General features: G+C 37.3%; 1 protein-coding gene across 1 annotated transcript in view; it reads right to left on the bottom strand.

Annotated features, from left to right (window-relative positions):
* The window catches only part of PTPRC (protein tyrosine phosphatase receptor type C), a 123,355-nt gene that overhangs the window by 6,315 nt on the left and 94,471 nt on the right, over positions 1-22,569 (bottom strand). The window contains exons 14-26 of the mRNA XM_060078966.1: positions 18,780-18,888; positions 18,140-18,174; positions 15,430-15,539; positions 14,780-14,870; positions 14,612-14,688; positions 10,045-10,081; positions 9,850-9,947; positions 9,001-9,126; positions 7,128-7,285; positions 6,779-6,914; positions 4,961-5,110; positions 1,821-1,911; positions 455-588 (exon numbers count right to left, since the gene is read on the bottom strand). Of these exons, the coding sequence (XP_059934949.1) occupies positions 455-588; positions 1,821-1,911; positions 4,961-5,110; positions 6,779-6,914; positions 7,128-7,285; positions 9,001-9,126; positions 9,850-9,947; positions 10,045-10,081; positions 14,612-14,688; positions 14,780-14,870; positions 15,430-15,539; positions 18,140-18,174; positions 18,780-18,888 (1,352 nt within the window). The remainder of the gene's footprint in view (positions 1-454; positions 589-1,820; positions 1,912-4,960; positions 5,111-6,778; positions 6,915-7,127; positions 7,286-9,000; positions 9,127-9,849; positions 9,948-10,044; positions 10,082-14,611; positions 14,689-14,779; positions 14,871-15,429; positions 15,540-18,139; positions 18,175-18,779; positions 18,889-22,569) is intronic.

Genomic DNA, 22,569 nt, shown 5'->3' with positions numbered 1-22,569 from the left:
CTAAAAGTTCTTTGTTTGAATTCTCAGTGTATCAAAAAATATATATGTGACGCAGACCCATTTAAATATTCAGAAAATCGGAATGAAAAGTCTTTAACTATACAAATATGCAAATTTAGGTTTGCTTACAATTTGGGTATATGAGTAAGTATAAACATTTTCAAATACTTGCTTTTGCCGAAATGTCATTATTTTTCAAATTATATTATAGTCATGTTTGTCATAAACTGTAACTAATAGCATTGTTTTGTTTTGTATCGACTCATTAGGTTTTAACATCTGAGTGTTGCAATAAGTAAAGATATAGCATTAAAAGGGGAAACTCTCATGTCAATCAATACATAGTTATGGTCAAGCTCATCATTCTTTTATAGAATCACTTAATGCATGGCCATAATAACATACATATATTTTTTAGAGTTGGACCTTGGGTTTTGGAAGCATAAGGACCTACCATTACAAAGGAGGCATTGATGTATTTGCTCGTCTCTTCTGAGTCACTGTCATCATCAGAGGACTCATCTGAGTCGTGCTCACTCTCCTTGCTCATCTCCAGTTCATGTTTAAGTGTCACTCTGTTAAAGTCATCTACGCAAAACAAAGTAGCAGTCAGTCTTCCTTTAAAGGCCCCTAATCTCTGGTTGATCGTCATGTGGAAATTAGAAAGTCACTTAGAAGTGACAGATAACATGATGTACATGTATTGATCTACAAGGAATGAGATGCTGCTCCATTTTTATTGATCAACAAATTAATTTTTAAAAGCCTAATAGAAAGATCCCAAGAAAGTTCCAGGAAAAAATATAGACCATAACTCTATGTCATAATGTTCCATACGATTATGCAATCTTTGATATATATACTATAGCTTTCCATGGAATATCATCATGCTGATGGATAAAAGTTTTAAATATATATATATATGTTAATAAAATACATAGCTTAAGTAAAATCCTAATTTCTCAATTATATCATATTAACATTCAATTAACAATCTTAATTAAATTGGTACCTCAGATAATTATTTCAACAAGAAAAGTATTTAGTCCATAATTTCTTACTGTTTCTCAATTTCTTTCATTTATAATAACCTGATCAAATGATCTGATTAGCTACATCACCATCAATTCCATATTTTAAACTATATTCATAATGACCTCTTCTGTAATTAACTAGGTCAGCCATGCATTGATCCGATTTATTTGGTTGTTCAGCCTATTACCTTGGGTTATATTTTCTCCATGCTAGTTTTAGTGTAGGCAACTGAATAAAATTATAGTTGTACCAGGCATGGTCCTATTAATATACTTAAGTAGCAAAATTCAAGTCTTGAAAATGATGCTTATTTTGATCTGTTAAATTTGATGATTTATAGTATATTTCCCGTCTACTTTTAACCTCCTTGGTGTAAGGAAGTGATAAACAGAAAACATAAAGGGAACAAAAAGGATGTAATTTTGCTATTTGGCAATTACCCTGGAGTAAATAACTGCAATAAACTGAAGATGAGCGAAAACTGATAAAGAGGAGTTGGCTTTTTTCCCTCAGCTTCAGAAGTTACGTCTTTCTGAAAACCCATTTCTGAACTAACTGGCACAAAGAAAACATGGAATATTGTCTGTCCTCCGAAGTCCATTGTAAATGTTTGGGGTTCAATGTATTTGCTACAACTAAAATTCAAATACCCTATAACTATTCTCTACTGTCAAGCAAATATTGAAAACTTGCTTCCAAATGGTTTGTGTGTGTGTGTCTCACATTAAACAAATTCAAAGAGAGCTTCACTTTATCTGATACAAAAAATAAAGTAAGCTGCATACATGGAATGACGTTAGAATTCCTGTTTTTACTCTTATTTTCTTCTTGATTCCCAATGTGCTGTGTCCTCCAGCTCCTATATGAAGGAAGTCTCTGAGGGGAAAAAAGAAAAAAGAAACAGAAAGGAAAACTCCTTTAAAAATTTATGTATTGGCTTAGTTTATTATTGTAGCGCAAGTTGCACCCTAAAGAAAAGAGGTTCACCAGGTTTTGTGAAATTTGCATACGTTCCTTAAGGGCACAATTTTTAAGTTTGCCTCTGAATTTTTCTTTATAATTGCTCAGGTATTAAGTACTTTGACATGGCGAATTTGAACATATACGATTATATAACAGAATATGTTTCCCGGTTAAGAGGTGCTGGATAGCAAAATAGTATGGTTTATTCTTGTATAAGTTGAAAGCACCGCATAGATGTTGATTATTCTCCATATTGCAAAAGCAATGGTAAGTTATTTTAAATGATCCAAAGTAAATTCTCCAGATGAAGCATTTGCCGAAGACTAGGCTCACACTTCAAATAATCAATATCTCATTTCTTTAAGCCCTCCAGACTATTTCCCTCTCCCTCGCGGTAGCTAATCAGTCGGCAAGACCTATCATTTCTCCAGGTGGAGCTCTCAGATCCTTCTGCTTTTCTCTGTTCCTACTTAGTCCAATCTGCTTTCATTTCTCACTTGAAAACATCAGCAGTTTTTTCACTGGCCTCTTTGTCTTCAATCTCACTTGCTCTAATCCTTCTAAAACACAAAACAGAGCAGGTCCCCCCTCAGGTTTTTGGCAGCTTCCCATCTTTGTTAGGAAGGATTCAGCATCCGTACAGCACAGAAAGCCTGTCGGGAGATGCCCTTGACTGTCTCTGCAGCCTCACCTCCTGCTGCGACCCTCTGCACTGCAGCCAAACCTACTTCCTCCAGCCTTGGAAGGGGCTAAGCTGCCCTTTAACTCTTAGCAGATTCTCAGGTGTGTTTTCTGCCTGGACTATCCTTGCCCCTTTTTCTCACTCTACTAACCTCTACTCGCCCTTTAGATATCTGTTTACAGGTCAATCTGTACTGGAAGATCTCCCTGCCTGCAGCCTTTTCTTCCCAATAAATAACTTAACTAAATATTTGTCAAGTGGATGAATAACCTAAACTGAGAGAGCTCATCATACAAAGTTCAGGAAGATTATACACATATATGTGTGTGTATATATAGGTATGTGTGAATATGTATTATATATAAATGTTTCAAAAACTATGGTGTCTTCTTTCAAACTAAATATGGAACCTTGTTTCAAATCACACTCCAGCCTCTTCATTCCTTAGCCTCTTCACCTCCTATAATATTCCTCCTCTCTTCAGCCATCCACATTCCCCACTCCACTTTTGTAGGTAGGTTTCATTCTAAAGATTGCATCACTTTAAAAATTATGACTTCAACCATCCTTCCTATGGAAAATTACCTCTATTCTTCCTAGTCATTTATTGTAGTACCTCCAATCCAGCAATCTGCAATCCTATCAAAACCTTTATCATATTGTTTTTACTCCTTTCTTTTTTTCCCTCATGTCTTTCTGTGGCCAATACGCTCTTTATCATCCACACTGTATCATTCCTTTGCAAACACCTTTAGTGCCTTTGCCTCCCAACTTTCAATTATTCACTTTAAAAAATTCTAGATGGGTTTAATCCAACTATACACAGCTCTAACCCCAATGTTACTGTAGGAAACAAAAACAAAAGAAAACAAAAAAATGACTGGCTCTCTTTAATTTCATGACCATAAATTTCAAATGATCCAACAGTAATTTTGGCACCCCTACCACCTTTGCCTGGGAGATTGCTTTCCTACTTTGATAGAACTATTTCATATGCTTTTCTCTTTCTCAAGCATAAGCCCTTCTTTGCCCTACTCACTTCTGTCCCCCTAAACTCCCAAGCAATGATCTTACTTCATATTCTCTTGAGAAAAATAAGGCAATTAGACAAGAACTGCCTCAACTTCCCGTCACTAATCTACAAACCAACCTCCATCTCTACCCTCATTTTCTGTCTCCCTTTCTGCTCAGATGGAATAATTTCACTGTTTCTATGAGAGCTGTGGTCACTACCTGTCTGGATCACACCCACTCCCCATGACCGCATACAAATCACTTTGATTCTTGTGCCTAGAATTGTACTCGGTACAGAGCACAGACTCAATCACATTTGTTCAGCCAAAGAATTTACCCTTTTATTTAAGTGACCTTACATATGAATGTTTAAATTAAATGTATAAGTGTTTTAAACAGTGTCTGTCTATATGCAGTATAGTGGGGTTAGTGTATTAAAGGCAGTCAATTTATCAGCTAAAAGAGCAAGAATAAGAAAACACCCCTCTATCGAAGACCATGCCGGTAGCCTACTAGCTTTTCCATCATGGTGATTAGCTCAAGCTCCACTCCCACTCCAGCCCCACTCTGATCCAAAACATTGAACGATTCTGCATCTGATTAAAAGCACGTTCCTGGTCTTGCTGTGAAACTCTCTGAATTGACAAGTTTGGTAGTTTATGGAAAGATTCAATAAACTGAAAATCATAGGTGAAAGAGAAAAGTTACAAAACATTTTTTTGACAACTGAGCAATTTGGAGATAGCTATGCCAACTCTCTGAAATCACAGTGAGCTACATCTTAGGTTAGTTTTCAGAGTAACTGCCTGATAAATAGGTTAGGACACAAATATTTATCCTTTAGTTTCTGTCTACCCTCTCCAGTCAGTTCATGTTCCTAAGTGGTCATAAACTCCTCTAACTATTTCCTTTACAAACCAAAACCAGATGTAGTTTTTAAAGGTGAGATGCTACATTGCCTTTGGCGGGCCAATTTTGTGGCCATATACTATTATTATGACACTTTATTTTATACCAACTTAATGAAGAATGGTTAAAATATTGGCTGTAGAATCAGATTTCTTGGTTTAAACAAGTTTCCTATGGAATAGCTGTGTGCTTTCAGGCATTTCTCTTAAACTCTGTGTGTCTTAGTTCTCTCATTTCTTGCCATTTCATGGCAAGGCCCAAATACAAGAACTATGTCAATTACCTAGGACAGCACTGGAAAAGAGAGACAGAGGTTCAAGTTATCTGTAATGGTGCTCTTGTTATCATTATTGTTACCTGGAATTCAGCCTCCAGTGGGGAAGGCTCACTGGGTGGATCTCTTTTCTTCATGTTAGACAGATATGGATGTAACTCAGACAAGCTCACTTCTGTTTCCCCAAACTGATTGTATTCCACCAAGGCCTGATGGATCAAGATGTACTGTGCCTACAATTTCAGGGAAGAATATAGATAATTAATTGATAACTTAAAGTTCTATAAATCACATTTAAATAAATTCTACATTCCCATAATTTTGCTCATATGGAGACAATGTATGGAGAAGAAAACTGATATCTGTAAAATTTAAGTAATCTGGAATTTAGCTCTCATGGTTCTATGGGATCTAAGCAAATTCCATCTCAGATTTTTTTTCCAGAAAAAAAAAATATAGCTTGGTAAATAGATGAGGCATCTACAAGGTAGGGCATAACTTATATCTCATTCCTAACAGTTAAAAAACATTATCTGTTACTTCCTTCTGTGACTAGTATTGAGTCAGTAAGTTAAATTACTAATATATAAAACTATAATAAGTTTCACACTATATCTGGGAAAAAAAACAGGTTGATATTCCATAGAACACATTTTTTAAAAGAGTTTCCTAGAACCTTTTAATAGAGAAAATTATTCTAAAAATCACAATAGGCCAAACCCATATTTAACAGCTCTTAACCTTTTATCATATTTGAATCCACCATTTTTAAATAAATGACATATTTCTGATAAAATTCAAGCCTCTTTAACACCACCTCTAGTCCCCTGAGTTTGGCTATAGTATCCTTCCCCTCTATTGAGTTTTTCCACAGGAAATAATTTCTTTTTTTTTCCTTGTGTACGATCTGTTTTCATACTTCTACACTAATATCTATGTATTTATAACATTGTACATTTTTGTGTCCTTTCTTAACAATGACATAAATTGAATTGTATACGTTTCATCTGGTGACTATATTCACTCATTGTTTTCATCTGAGCATCTACCTACACAGAGAGCTATAGACCTAGATTATTCCTGTCAATCGCAGCAGAGCATGTGTTTACAAAGGTTCCATATGTCCACATTCTGTTTGTTCATTCCCATATTGATATATATTTAAGGTTTTCCATTTTTTTTTGTTATTCTAACAATGCTGAACACAATGAACATTCTTGAACATGTTTCTAGTTGCACACATTTGCAAATGCTTCTCTCAGTTATATACATACATGTAGAATTGCTGGGTCAAATGCAGACAATTTTGATAATAACCATTGCTTACAATTACTGACTACATGCATCTTCCAAGAGCTTGTCTAAGTGCTTACTTGGGTTATCCTTTGTGTCTTAACTCTATAAGGTAAATACTATCATTATCTCCACTTTACATATGACTTAACTGAGGCACAGGGACATTAAACACGGGTAAAATAGTGCACAATATTAAGAATAACAAGCACGATTTGAAACTACTACATCTAGTTCCCAAAGCCAGGCTCTTAACCACTGTACCGTCCTATTCTTGTCTCCCCAGTTTTAATTTTATGAGATGCTGTCAAACTGGGTTTTGGCATTTTAAAAATTTTCCCAATCTGATATGTGTAAGTGCTATTTCATTATTTTTTAAAATACATTTTATAGTCATCCTCCTTCCACAGTACTCTCAGCCACTAATGCAAAATGCTTCTAACTTCAATTGGTGCTTTATTTTTCAGGAAATTAAAAGAAAAAATATTTTCACCCACTGTTCGAGGTTGAGAAGAATTTGGATTTCCTTTAAGATCACTACTCCCACCACAAAAAAGATTTAAGCCAAAAGGCATAAATAAAGATAGTGACTGTAGCCTGGAACATACCTCCACCTGAACCATCAGGCATCTCTGTCGCCTTAGCTTGACGACATAGCCATAGACATCCACCTTGCTCTCTGCCTCCAGGCCTTCTAACATGGCATCAATTCCAATATAGGTGCCTGTGCGTCCAACACCAGCACTGACAAAACAAATGAAAAGGTTGAAGGTATGATTGATCATGGTAGGAAAACTAATGGAAAAGCCAGCAAGGGTGAAACAGGGTAAACAATGTCAGTTTCTCCTCATAGATTGTTTCTCAAAGTAGCAATTGCCAAAGGGGAGGGTGGCCCTAACACCCCAAGGAGTGAAAATTTGAATGGTCCTTGTGCTTTTGGTGGGGGTCTTTATTTACCTGCAGTGCACCACGACAGGGCCACTGAAGAAGTTGCTGAAAGCATTCACTCTCCTGCGCAGCTTGAGGAGCAAGTGAGGGTCTTCAGGGACCCCATGGTCTGGCCAGCTGGTGAATTGAATGTGGGTCACTTCTCTTCCAGTTGCTTTTTCTTTTCTCTAGCCAGGGGATAATATATTTTTTAGATGATTTTTTTTTCTCAACGCAAACCATGGGACATAAGTAAGTGGAAGGGAGGAACAGTACAAAAAACTCCTCGTGCAAGTTCTTTTTCATTCAAGATTAAACTCCTTTCCAATGAATAACTAGGAATTGAGACATCACGCAGGACTGGCATGCACCAACCACTAAGCAATTACTTACCAGGAAGGTAAGTAACATATGGTTAAGTGTAGCTGAAACCACTAGGAACTTTCATGCTGTGAAGTCAAAAACAAACAAACAAAATAAAAACACAAAAACACACAAAACAAGGGGATTGGTGTGTGGGTGTGAAAAGATACAAAGTAAAAGCCATTCTCACAGCTGTTTGAAATACTTCTGCTTGTTAGGAAGACAAACAGGACTATTGTCATATGAAGAAAGTCTGATTAATTATTTGATTAATACTATATTTCTCATATTAGAAGTGTCAGCTCGACTGTAGAGAGAGAACTGAGGAAAGTCAGCTCCAGATTACAGCTCATGTTTCTCCCAGTTTCAAGGTAAACACTAGAAGATGCATAACTCATAATTCTCTGACCAAGTATGAAGAACTACCTACATTTAGATAATAGAAGAAACAAATAAACAAACAAACAAACTTGGTTGGTTCTAATTTTCAGATAGGAAATAACTGAGTTAATGAAGAATAGTAATGTCAGACTAGTCAACATAACCAGAATGGTATTGGCCTCTACATTCCTGGCTTTAGTGCATCATGTCTTTGGCCATGAACCACTGGTAGGATTGTTCCACAGCCTTCCAAGGACATAGTTGTTAGTGATGCCACAGGGCTTTAGAAGGCCTTGGGAGAAATAGGCAACTTGTATATTTTTCTTTCACAAAATGTATCTGGATCATATGGAAATACAATTTAGATTACTGAGAAAATCTCCAATAAATGGAATTCAGAGAAAATTTCAACCTTATCTATAAAGACTTCCATATTTTAACATCTTTATTAAGATATTTTCACATTTCTTTAAAGTGCAAATGTTTTCATTATATTCACAGAGTTGTAAACCATCATCACTGGCTAATTATAGGGCATTTTCATACCCCCCCAAAATAAACCCATACAGATTAGCAGTCACCTCTATTCCTGCTCCACCCACCTCAGTCCCAAGCAATCACTAACCAACTTTCTGTCTCTATAAATTTGACTATTGTAGACTTTTCATATGAGCAGAATCATATAATATGTGAGAAGACCACCATTTTAACTATTATTTAAGGCCACACTGACAATTTTCTTTTCGGAACTAAACATTTTATCTCACCTACAGAGTTAGAATTTTAAACTTCTTACAGTAGTCTCTGTGCCATTTGTATATATTTTCCATAATGGTAATAAACCCATTGAGATGAGGGACCATTTTATCATTCATTCAATAATGCAGTCATTCATTTAACACAATTGATGAGCTTTTTATACTTCAAGGGTCACAGCATTATAAACACTTTTGATTTGATGTGGACAAACACTATTTTCACTAGTGACTTAACTTGACCCTGTTGGCTTGTGTTATTGTTCTAACCCAACTCTTCCTCCTGCAGTTCATTAAAAAAATAAATTTCCAGATATATTTCAATGTCTCACATTTAATATTCCATAATTATATTTTTAGACAAACAGGATGAAAATTAAAATTATGTCATAAAGCAAACTCACATTTGAAATGGTCAACTTCTGAATGATGTAATCCGGGCATCTTTTGTGTTCATTGATCTCTACAATCACATCTCCAAAAACCCGGCTGCCCTCTTCCATCAACGGCCAGTATAATGCACACTTGTTCTATATTTTAAAAAATCATTAATGATTCCAGTTTTTCATGTAAATGGATTTGTTTATTAAACATTCTTTGTAAAACAAAAGAAACAAAAATGTATTCTTTGAAAGTCTCAAGACATTTTTATAGTCTCCCATAAACTATGATGCTTGGAAAGTATTCCATTTCCCATTAAGTGCCCTGAAGTATTTCCTTCATACGACCCAGCAGAAGAAGGATGATCTTCCCAGGCTTAGCTGCATATTAAATGAGGACGTGCTTGGTGGTCAGCAGAAATGGTGTGGTTATGTGCGGTTAATTTCAGGCTGGGGGATGGGGAGGATTTCACGCTTCCTAAAGTCACATTACATGAATTTTCACCTATCTGCCCAAGGTCTGTGTGTTTCAAGTATTAACAAGTACTTGTGAAATCAGCCCACAGAAGTGTACTGAACTTAAAATAATACTGCAACAAACTAGGAATCACATAGAAGTACAGCAATGAAACAGAAACATTTAAATTTTATACTTATATACAAATATTTATATATGTGCATATTTAATTTTTCTACAAGTATGAAATTTTAAATCAAGTGTTATACTAATTCAAACAGAGAATGATCTGTTTTGTCATCAAGCACATACATATGTGACTTTTCAAAATACAGTTCAACACTGTCTTTTCCTAACATCCAGCCTCCACCCTGTGAGTCCTGGACCTTCACCCTATGAACCTTCTGGCTCCTTACCTTGTTCCCTTCTTCACATCGAGTGACCATGACAATAACCGTGGCTTTCTGTTCCCAGATCATCCTCCAGAAATCATCAACAGTTTCATCCCTGGGACCTAGGGGGTAAACAAATAAAAACTGGTAAGAAATATCTTCTTTAAAGTGCTATAAAATAATTTTTCAAAAAGAATGTTGGACTTTCAGATAAATTACCTTGTGCAGCAATGTATTTCCTGGGTTCTTTGAAACCCTGTTCAAAACACACACAGAGGTATATCATTTACTGAGCGCTCAGTTATATATTTACATGCAAAAGTGTGAGATAGGGAAGTTGCCTTAGATCTGCCATTTCTTGGTTGTGTATTTCCCTGGGCAGTTTCAAATTAAAAGGGGGGTTTTATTAACTCAATGGCAGTTAACTGTGTCAAATATGTTAGTCAACATTTACAAACAATATTCATGACCTTCATGGGTCTTTGCTATATACCCTAAACAATTTTTAAAACTAGATAGACTTTATCTTCATGTGGGAAGGTGCAGCAATTTATAAGCATAATACAGGCACTCCTATATTTTAGATCTTGCCAGCCTTTATAGCACCATCTGCCAGAATTCAAACCTCCTTACCAGCCATAGAGATACTTTGGGGATTTTTACTCAATTTCTTTCAATAAATCATCCTGAGGTTAGCTCCATACTTCTACCTCTTAACGAGTGCTGGGATATACCGCTGATTGCCTAGAATCCTTTTCTGCCACTCTAGATAAGAGATACAATAACTTTCATTTTATTACCTACAATGTCTGCTTTCTCCACTCTGGTTACCAAGGCAAAGAAGGAATAGAGACAGGTGAGACACTGTGCTAGTTTCTTCCAAATTATCTCCTACTCCTCAAACTTACCTCAGTGATCAGAAAAGCCCTTCAGAGAGATAACCTTTGCCCTTAGATGAAATTCAGTCACGTGGGCCACAATAATTCATGTTTAATTTTAGTAACTTCTTGAAACTTCTATTTCATGATATAGTATTATTCATACATTTATTTATTCAACAAGTATTCATTGAGTGGCTACAGTCTGTCAAGTACCTATCTAAAATCTGGAGACATATTCTTTCCATGAGCTCCCAGGTCTGTTGGAGAAAAGTAAGTGTAACTCGATACTATAATTACCATATTTATTTGAAAAGAAAATATTTTTTTTCCCTAGAGGCTATCTAAGTCCTTATAAAATCTGCTCTCAATGACTTTACTTTGAAGAACAAGTTATTGTTTGGAAAAGACACTATACACAAATAAATTTGTTCAATGCTAATTGTGAAGGCCTGCAGTGGTCACCTACAGAATCAGTTAAAATAGAGGCCAAAATTATGACACAATCTTAGTAATTATTTTTGGACTATGAACTCACATTTGAAAGTGTTAGTTGCCACTGTAAACAAGCCTTTTGAATATCATATGAACAAGAAATTGAATCGTGGATACCAAGAGCACATGTCAGGGCAAGAGGTATGTGTTGCTTGGGATAGAATTTACAGGGACAACATGAAACAAAAATATAAAAACTTTTTTTGTTGGGTTTTTTTTGTTGTTTATTTGTTTTTATTTCTACTGCCTTGGGAGACTGACCTAAGAAAACATTGGTATGAATTATGTCAGAGAACGTTTTTCCTATGCTCCCTTAAAGGAGTTTTTGATGTCATGTATTATGTTTAAGTCTTTAAGCCACTTTGAGTTTATTTTTGTGTATGGTGAGAGGGTGTGTTCTTTTTTTTTCTTTTAATACAGCAGGTTCTTATTAGTTATCTATTTTATACATATTAGTGTATATATGTCAATCCCAATCTCCCTACAAAAACTCTTATGCATCAAACAAAGTTGATGGGAAGTAGGACATTGTACAGGTTAGAGGGTTAGACAGATTACTTGAGAAAAAACATCCTAGCTTTGCTTCTACTAGCAAAATTGGGAACACCTCAGAGTTGTTGTGAGAGTTCATTGAATCAATATATGTAAAGTACTTAAATTCATGACTGATAAATAGCAAATGTATAATAAGTTGTATTATTATTATTATTATTATTATTATTATACAGTTATCATAATCATTAAGGTCAAGAATTTTGCTCTGGAAAATCATCAGCTATCTCACAAAAGGACACAGAAGTTGCAGATGATTGTTTCATGAACAATCCAAGTAAAAAAGTTTTTTTTCATTATTATATAATTTTACATAAGTTGTGTGTAGTGGACTGAATAATGTTCCCAAAAAAACTCATGTCCTCCCAGAATCTCAGAATGTCACCTTATTTGGAAATAGGGTCTTTGTGGAAGATGGGGTCATACTGGATGAAGACGGGCTCTAAATCCAACGACTGGTGTATAAGAGAAAGGACACACAGTGACACAGAGACACACAGGGAAGAAGGCAACGTGATGACAGAGCCACAGAACAGGGTGATACAGCTACCAGCCAAGAAACGCCAAGGATGGCCAGAAACCACTATAAGTTGGAAGAGGCAAGGAAGGATTTTTCCCCAGACCCTTCAGAGGAAGCATGGCTCTGCTCACACCTTAATTTCAGACCTCCAGCCTCCAGAACTGTGAGATAACACATCTTTCTTGTTTTAAGTCACTCAGTTTGTGATTTTTTTTTTATGTCCACTCTGGGGAATTAATACACTGTCTAAATAAATAAATGAATAGATAGATAGAATTTGAACATTTTACTTTCTTCACTGAAAGTTTGTGAAAGCTTATATAATCATGTAGATCAAAAGAAACAAACTAAACCTCAATTTCAATTGTTTTTTCTTTGAGAAAAATTTGAAATTACCTCATAAACCAGCATGGATGATAGTATGAGACAGTTTGTCAACTGTTTGATTGTCAAAAACAATTTTCAATAGTCACTGTTTTGGCAGACTGTGTGGAAATAAGCACTCATACTTTGCTGGTGGAACATATACGGGTACAACCCCAGTGGAGGACAATTTGGAAATGTCTTTTAAAATTACAAATGCATATTCTCTTTGAGCCGGCAGTTCTTCTTTGAGGAATTTATCCTACAGATATGCTGAAACTCATTGAGAAATAATATGAGTCAAGATTATTCATTAAGCCATTGTTTGTAATAATAGATTAGAAACCATATTTAACGCTTGTTACTATAGGAACTGATTAAATACATCACAATGCTGCTATGCCAAGAATTACTCTTAAAATATTAAAGAAAGATGTTGAAATGTTCTGTGTTCAGAGCCAGCAACCTACAGCCTGTGGGTCAAATCAGCATGGCCTGATTTTGTAAATGCAGTTTGTTTTACAGAACAGCTGCATTATGTATAGTTTATAGAAGTGTAGTCACTGGGCTTCAGAGCTGAGTAGCTGTGGCAGAGATGGTATGTCCTGCAAAACCCCAAATATTTGTTATCTGGCCCCTTACAGAGAAACCTTGCCAGTCCCTGCCTTTTACAGTGATATTTTATGTATCCAAGATATATATTTTAAATAAATGGAACATTATACAGAACAGTGTGAATATTATGTTAACATTTTTGGATAAAGGAGAGGGTAACAAATGTTGGTGTTTTCTTTTTTGTGTATTAAAAAACTCCCGCTGGATAAATAGTAAACAACATAGAGGTTATCTTTTAAGGTAGGTGGAGGGACTGGGTAAGTGGTAGATTGAGTAGGAGGAATTTTGTCTCTCTGTGTTTTTATACTGCTTATTATTTTTTTTAATTCATGTGATGCATTACTTACTGAACAATTGTTTAATAAATTACATTTTAAAACATTTTAGATAAATTAACCATGCACTATATCCTCAGACTGTTACTAATTGAAAAAGGGCAGGGACTTCCCTGGTGGCACAGTGGTTAAGAATCCGCCTGCCAGTGTAGGGGACACGGGTTCCAGACCTGATCCGGGAAGATCCCACATGCCACAGAGCAAATAAGCCCGTGAGCCACAAATACTGAGCCTGTGCTCTAGAACCTGTGAGCCACAACTACTGAGTGCATGAGCCACAACTACTGAAACCCACGAGCCTAGAGCCTGTGCTCTGCAACAAGAGAAGCCACCGCAGTGAGAAGCCTGTGCACCACAATGAAGAGTAGCCCCTGCTCGCCGCAACTAGAGAAAGCCCGCATGCAGCAACGAAGACCCAACACAGCCAAAAATAATAAATAAATAAATTTACTAAAAACAAAAATTAATAAATAAATAAAAAAGAAAAAGGGCAAAAGTACCAAATTAACCAGAGCCTCCCAGTTTTCTCCTCTATGGTGAGGGGCAAAGACGGGGCTCTTATGAGAAATACACACATAGATAATTTAGATAATATCCATCGTATAACAGGTACAAGAGTATTTTAATTCTTAGTTATCATTCTGTTTGGAAAGAAAAATCCTATATTACCTAGCACCAATAACAAATAATAAATAACTATTCTTGCAAATATTAGTGATTTTGTTGTTTATATCAATGGCATTTATGAACTTCCTTCAAATCATTTCAAGTAATATTTCTAAAAATTTTCCATGAGAGGATATATGTATAACTGATTCACTTTGTTGTACACCTGAAACTAACACAACAGTGTAAATCAACTATACTCCAATAAAATTTTTTAAAAATAAAAAATTTAAACAAATAAAAATTTGCCATGACAAAGAAGGAGCTGAACAGAATGCATAGATACCAGAAAAATGAAAATGGTCAGAGACAATATGATGAAGATATAAAACCATCTGGCTGTTATGCATTTTTTTACTCACATCAATATAGCTGGCATTGATATAGTTGGACCCTGCATCTCCGTTTATGTCAGAGAGTTCAACACGGTTATAATCATCTGTTCAAAGAAAAGAAATATTAAATAAGTGAAATCATGAATAATCAAGCAGCCTAAATGTATGGAAATCCAGTTCTTGATGAGCACTTACAAGGAAGGATGTCAACATAGCGGTTTTTATTCTGGTTAAAGGGTTTTCGAGCATCCTTGATAGAAAACTTGCCAAATACCCTCGGAATGCTCTGAAAGACACAAAGATCCTTTGGGTCACATTCAAGAAAAACCATTTCCCCTTGCCGCTTATCCTTTTGAGCAAGTGACACCTCCTGGAACGTATTTCCTTTACACTGATGAACAAGTTGCATATGGTAATTGAAATGAACATTATTAGGAATTATGCAAAAAACACTCTTTAAGAAAAATGAATGATAGGCTACTTGGAAAATAAATCCCATGAGGGAGAGCAAATTTAGAAGTTATTGCTCTGCCACTTTACAATTCACTGAAAAACACACTTGGATGATTACCTAGAGCACAAGGACAAAATCAGTCAAATGCGTTTCGAGATACAGCTTCATAACTAGTATTCATACAACGAGGCAGCATTATCTTGAAATGTTGACTAGTTTTATGATGATGATCTTCTGGTCTGCAATTATCTGCTAATAAATAACTGCTTTGACTCCGTTGCACTATTACGTGGGATAAACTATCAAGGCAAATGGTTATAAAATACATTTAAGGTGAATTACATTGATAACAGAGTAAACTTTCTCATCATGTATCGAGAAGAGCACACACCTGGAATTCAGCCAGGAAGAGTCTCCCTTCATCAGCAATCTTTCTCTTGTAAGTTTCCAACAAAACATCTGCATGGATGGGCTCCACATTCATCAGTTGCTTCTCATCATCTTTAAATGTAGTAAAGATTCACGACTAGTGTTAATGTCTCTCTTTCCCTTGTTCATGCAAATTTCGTTAAACATATACCTTGGATTCAGTCCTTAGTGTTTTTCCTTCTCATACACTTTCCACCTGGAAAATCTCACTCACACATAAAGATTCACCTGTAAACCTATGACGTCTAAATCTTGGGCTCCAGCCCCCTTCTGGCCTTTGTATTAATATTTCCCTCTTATTCTCAGATTTTCCACCCAGTTATTCCATAGGGACCTCAAAGTCAAGATGTTCAAAGTAATTTTCCCTTTATTCTAGTATCTCAAATCTTGGCAAACAGGACCACCATTCACAAAGTCATTCAAGACGGAAACTTCCAGGTGATCCACGATTTCTCCCTCTGTCCCCGTATCCAACAGGTCGCCGTGTACTTTCCATCCTTTCTGCCTGTGGTCACGCTCAGGACGCCTCCTCATTCACGTAAGGACATCTTCCCAACTCCTCTCCCTGACTCCAGCCTGTCCCCAAGCTGATTTATCTTTTAAACTGCCACAAATTCATCTTCTGAAATACAAATACGAGCATGCAGCTCTGCTTGTTGAAAAAAAAAACCTCACACTATTGTTTGTGCTCCATAGCCTAAAGGTTAAAGTTTTAATGTCTAATGTGATATATGATCCCTTTTTATCATCTCACCTGACCCATCTCAACCACACTGTTTCCTACACTTGCTTTACATCTTAGGCGTGAATGTTCTCCAAGTGCCTCACACACTTTCTTGTCCTCATGTTTCTGTACACACTGTTCTGTCTACATAGAATGTCCTTCCTCATTTTCTATTTATGAACAGATTCCAGACCAAATATCACCACCGTGAGGATATATACATTTTTTTGTTGGATTAAAAGCATTTTATGGCAATAACAATATTCATCTATATTGTATTTTTTTTCTTTTTATTGTATCTATTTTAACTTGTGAAATACTGTAAGCATATAAATAAGAGAATATGATGAATACTCTATACCCGGGACTCATCTTAATGTGATAATCTCTAGAGTTGACTATGAACAGATTGTGTTAATATTTTATGCCACCAGAGTGAAACTCATTATATGTTAGGCTTGTGAAATAACTTATTAAATAACAAAATACATATTAATGTAAATAGCTGTAAATGTATATGAATACTGGAACAACTCCTACTATCCAAGGTATATCTGACAGTATTTTTTCAGTATTCATGTTAACTTCCCCTATTTATTAGATGGAGAAAGAAGATGTCCATTAGGGGTGTACATTTATCTTTTTGTCCATTGAAATTTTCTATCCAATCATAACTATCAAACTGTCCATGTATGGTTGCTTCTTTGGGTGGCTGGAGATTTCCAGCATTCATTCATTCTGACCTAGGGCCACCTTTGGGGTTTTATGGAGTTTGGGTAAGTTCTAACCACTCCAAGGAACAATCAGTGTCAGCTTTGAGATAAATGCTCCTTGACCCCTGGCAACGGTCCTCCTCCTGTCTTAGGTGCCTGTCACTCTTGTGATCTTCATCCATCCCTCAGCCCACCTCTAAAAACTAACCCTCAGGACAATTTATCTCCCACTTTAACTTATTCATTGACACGTATTTAATCCACGTGCCCACCCAGGTACTGGGGATAAAGCACTAAATGGGAAAGGAAAGGCTCCCTGCTGCCCCACAGCCCACATTCTAGACAAGGGAGGAAGATTAACAAACAAGCGGAATATAAAATACAGTGTCAGGAAGACTCTGCAATGGAAAATAAAGTCTATTGGGGAGCTTCAAGGAACCTGCCCCAAAGCTTCTGCTTATAGATTCGGGACCTGCCCTGGCAGAGGGAAACCCTTCCGAGACAAGTTAAAACCAGATAGAGGAGTTCTGAAATGTTTCCTGTCTTGAGTATGAAAAAAACAAACCATTTCCTATATTATAAACATGATATCAACTTCTTTATCTCCTGCCCTTTAAATGGACCAAAAATCACACTTTTAAAGAGAAATGAAAGAAGTACTGTAAAAGATTTTAAGAGAGAAAAAGGGAATATGTTTTCATTTCCTAAGTCAAATTGCAATCTTGTGTCATGTCCATCATTGTGCTTTTAGTGGGAACCGCCAGTGTCCCACCCTTGCAGGGATGTGCATACACTTGCACTCCTCATTTGTGTGGCTTTCCATCTGCTCCTTCCTCAATGTTTCCCCACAATCTTAGAAGACCCATATTCCTGCCTTCTCCACAATCAGCTTTCCATCTTCCATTTTTCTATAGCACCACACACAGTCCACGACGATGGTATCTATCAAATCTGTCATATTTGTCCACATGTCTCTCTTCCTCTGTTAGATTCTAAACCTTTAAAAGCAGAGTCTGTGGCTTGTCACTGATGTATTTTCAGTGCTGGCACAATATTTGGCATACTCTGGGAAATGCATAGATCCTTGCTGGTTGAATAAACACATAACTTAAGTTTCATCATTGTATCCACAGGGGAAGTCCAGGTTAGATTTTTTAAAATATTGAATTATTATTTCAAATGAGTAGATTCAAATGGGAGGGGGATAATCACCAGTAAAAAATGTGCATACTTACCCCTTTCAACAAGTTCCTGCTGTTCATCTAAATTGCTGTGAAAATAAGAAATGTAAGTTTGCATACTCTTAAGAAACATAGAATTAAATTGGCAATCAATTTATGTTTAATGAATGTCTTGAAGGAAGGAGGGAGTGGAGGTGGGGAAGAAAAAAAGGAAAAGGGCAGGGGATGGGAGGGGATGATGGGGGGGAGAAAAAGTCGGGAGGAAGAAACCAATTACGGGTGGTCAGCCAAACTCGGATAACTGACCACATTATTTTATTTGGAAACTCTTGGTTTTTGTAAAATGTAGTTGTTCCTGGACAGAGGAATGCACATCCTTCCTTAGATACTTCTCTCCTTTGTCATTTCTAGATCTCTCTGACCACTTTGTACAAAAAGAAAAGACATTCTTTCATTGGTTATTATTAAAGGAAATCCGTCCAATTATTAGTGAATGTAGAAAATATTAATATTTAATATAAACCAATAAGACCATGTGAAAGTCTTTGATCAAAAGGTCAGTGATGTCCTGGACTTTGTGCTGTCGTCTCTGAATTCACATTTTTCACTTAATTGGTTCCAAACTGGCCTCATAGGTGGGTTTTCATCATTATTACTACTATTATTATTTTTTCATCTTAAAATCAACTCTTACCTGGATCTTTTCTTTTGCAGATCATAGATTTTATAGAGAACAACAAGCAGGGCTATTGATGTCACAATAATCAGAAATACCAGAAATATGATCAGTGCATTAGAATTATCTGGAAATGAAAAGGAACACATAAAGAGAGCTTATTATGTCAAATATTTTGCTGGATTCTTTGAAAAAATCACCTTACAGTTTAACGTTTTCATTTCTTCTGAAGTTTTCAAAAATACAATTTTTAGAATGAGATCAAAGACAATACATTCCTGATTTTGTAAATCTTGCCTATATTGTTCAGAACCAATAAAACATTTCATATTTTAAGAGCGATAGAGCATAGAAGAGCAATTATCTTCCTTCCTATCAAATAATGTCCTTTTATGAGATACTATCATTTAAATTTAATTCTCTTTCTTTCAGTCACTCCATTTTGAAGGGATCGAAGAGGTAATCTAGTTACAATTCTCAGAGAGAACCTCCTATAGTTTAACTTTATATGCAGAAGTAGATAGCCTCTTAAGGGGATGAGAAAGGTCTCTGCCCCACAGAGATAAACCTGCTCATTGAGGTATACAGTCAGTTAACCAAGGGACAAAATTATTTCATTCTACAGTTGGGATTAGACTTACCCTGACATGTATTTTCACTAAGGTTTAATGTGAAATCACACCCTTTCTTGGAGGAAGGACAGAGAAAAGAGAGTGTATTGGAAATATCCTTTGCCCTGAATAAGTAGGTCATACTGTTTTTCTGCAGTGAAAGTGCAGTAAAGTACCACAGAGGCATTAGGGAGCCAGACTTAGCTCCACCACTTCCTAGTTGGGACCTTGGCCCAAATCTTTATTATCTTTGTGTCTCCATCCCTAATTCCTAAAATGAGGCTAAGTGAGTTTGATTCACTGTAAACATTTAACACCATGCCTGGAGCATAATCAGTACTAATTATTCACAATTCACACAAAGTATTTTGAGTCTTTAGTGTGTGTCAAACACTGATTTAGGTACTTAAGATGTCTCAGAGAACAAAACAGACAAAGACCCCTGTCCTCATGGTACTGATGTTCTGGGACGTAAGACAGACAGTTAAGAATATACACAATAAGTAAGCAAATGGTAAAGTAGGCTGGAAGATGATAAAGACTGGGAAGGTAAGGAGTTAGCTAAGGAGGTACTGACGGATGCTTGTTCTAGGCACAGTTGTAGTTAGGTGAGAGCCTGGGGGCAGGAGCATGCCCCGTGTCCAAGGAGCAGCAAGAATCCAGAATCCAGAGAGGCTGAAGTGGAGGGAGGGAGAGATGGGCCCAGGAGATGCCATTTGAGAATATGGCCAGGAGTCGGCGGAGGATGAGGGTCAGGTTAGAGGGCCTTGTAAATCATTTTAAGGTTACATTGTTTTGTTGTTGTTGTTTTTTGTTTTGTTTTGTTTTGTTTTTGCTTCACTGCATACCTTGTAGGATCTTAGTTCCCCAACCAGGGTTCTAACCCAGGCCCACTGCAGTGATAGTGCAGAGTCTTCACCACAGGACTACCAGGGAATTCCCAGTTACACGGGTTTTGGAGTTAAAGGCGTAGCACTTGCAGGATTTTGAGTAGAGGAGTAACAAACTCTAAGGTGTGCATTATACAGATCCTTACGACCACTTATTGAAAATGCCATAGCCCAGGCAAAATATGACAGTGGTTCAGATGAGGTTGACGGCTCTGGAGTTAGGGGAAGTAGTCATCCAGTGCTATAGTGAACAGAGATCATGAAGGCTGTGGGCAGAGCAGCCTTCTGAGGGGAACAGAAGCTCAGTTTTGGATTTGAGAGTCTGAAAGAACAATTAGATGTCCAAGTGGAGGTGCCAAGTAGGAAACTGGATATGCAGATATGAGGCTCTCCTACTATAAATCTCACGAGAAAGGGGCTGGGACTGGACATTAATTTAAGAGTCTTCAATACAGAGCTGTTACTTAAAGCTATGAGATTAACTAATTCACCAGGAAATTAAAATTGGATAGAGAGGAAAGAAATCCCAAGACTGAGTCCTGAGACACTCCAGTATTCAAAAGTTGGAGGAGAAAGATGGAACCTTCAAAGGGACTCACAAGTGAAATAGGATGAAATGAGCTTTACTGTTAGGAGGTGCAGGGGGTAAAGAAATAGGGTGACAGGCAAAGAGGAAATAGGGTCAAAAGAAATATTGTGGTTGTTGCCGTCTTTTGTTGTTTTTTTAACAACTGCATCTTGATGAGATCCATCCAGCACAGAGGGGAAATCATGATGCAGGAGAGAAAGAAGAAAACTGTTACATCAGGGGTTTTGGTTGACAGGATCAAGGGATTCAAGAGTAATTGCAAGAGAGTGATTATGGATTATAGATTATGGATTAATGGTTAATCCATAATGATGGATTATAAATTGACATTGTACACAGAGGGAGTGGAGGACCCAAGGGGATGAGGGGCAGTCCATCAGGGTTCACTACCATGACTATGGTTCATGAAGATAGGGAGAGACTTAGTGCTCTTACTATTTTCAGTGAGGAAACAAATTCAACCCTCTTCAGTCATGTTTCTAAGGCAATACAGAAATTGTACGTTTTAGGCAGGGGTAGGCTGAGAAGACTGGGTGTTTTGAAGGAAATATATGGTGAACAGAATTCCAAGATACAGTGCCCAAGATTTCCAGGTCCTGGTTACTTCAGAAAATACTAATCTAGATACTGCTGCAAAGCGATTGTGCAGAGAGAATTCAAGCATCGAGTCAGTTGGGACTGGAAGACATGGAAATTGTTCTGGGTGAGCCCAAACTAATCATGAGTTCTTTAAAAGCAGAAGTCAGAGATCTGAAGCACCAGGATCACTCACACTGCTCTGGCCTGAAGATGGAGGAGGCCAGGTGGAAAGAACGTGAGGGGCCTCTGGGAGGTTAGTGCAAGCCCTGGCCTGCAGCCCGCAAGGAAATCGGGTCATCGGTACCACAACAGCAAGAAACAGGACTCCGTCAACCTGGAATGATCTCGGAAATATTTTTCTGCATATTCTCCAGATAAAAACTCATTCTGGCCAACATCTAGATTTCAGCTTTGAGCGGAAAACCTGGTCACATGGAGCCAGAATTCTGACCTACGGAATTGTGAGCTAACGAACAGGTGTGGTGTAAAGCCACTGAGCATGCAGTGATTTGTTGGACAGCAAGAGAAAACTAATACAAAACATTACCTCCCTGTGATTTTGCCTGGAGACAGTCCGTATAGTTCAGTGTGGTTGAAGCAACAACCTCCTCCCCTCCCTTGCTTCCTTCCTTCCTGCTTGTGGCTGACACTGGTTGACTCTTAAGCACACCTCTTTTCTCTTCCTTCTGGACCAGCTTTCCTTTCTGTTAAGTGTGTCCAGGTAACTGAGATAAGGGTAGAAGGCACATAAGCCTCTTCTGGGTCTGGTGCTTACCCCCTCTGAAGAGACCCTTCACCACCTCTCTTCTCCAAACTGCTGGCTGGATGGTGGTTGTCATCACAAATTCAGAAGCCATGTGTGGGAGAGGTCAGCCCCTGTATCAGCCTGGAGTTTTGAATGGTGTGTGGAGCAGAACCCCACCCTCTACATGCCCACAAACATCCCCAATTGTTGTGGAGTAAGAAATAAATGCCGGGCTTCCCTGGTGGTGCAGTGGTTGAGAGTCTGTCTGCTAATGCAGGGGACACGGGTTCGAGCCCTGGTCTGGGAAGATTCCACATGCCGCGGAGTAACTAGGCCCGTGAGCCACAACTACTGAGCCTGCGTGTCTGGAGCCTGTGCTCCGCAACAAGAGAGG

Source organism: Mesoplodon densirostris, chromosome 2, assembly GCF_025265405.1.
Source record: "Mesoplodon densirostris isolate mMesDen1 chromosome 2, mMesDen1 primary haplotype, whole genome shotgun sequence".
NCBI classification, from domain to species: domain Eukaryota; kingdom Metazoa; phylum Chordata; class Mammalia; order Artiodactyla; family Ziphiidae; genus Mesoplodon; species Mesoplodon densirostris.
Note: the sequence above shows the minus strand (reverse complement) of the source record. Positions and strands in the feature narration are given on the sequence as shown.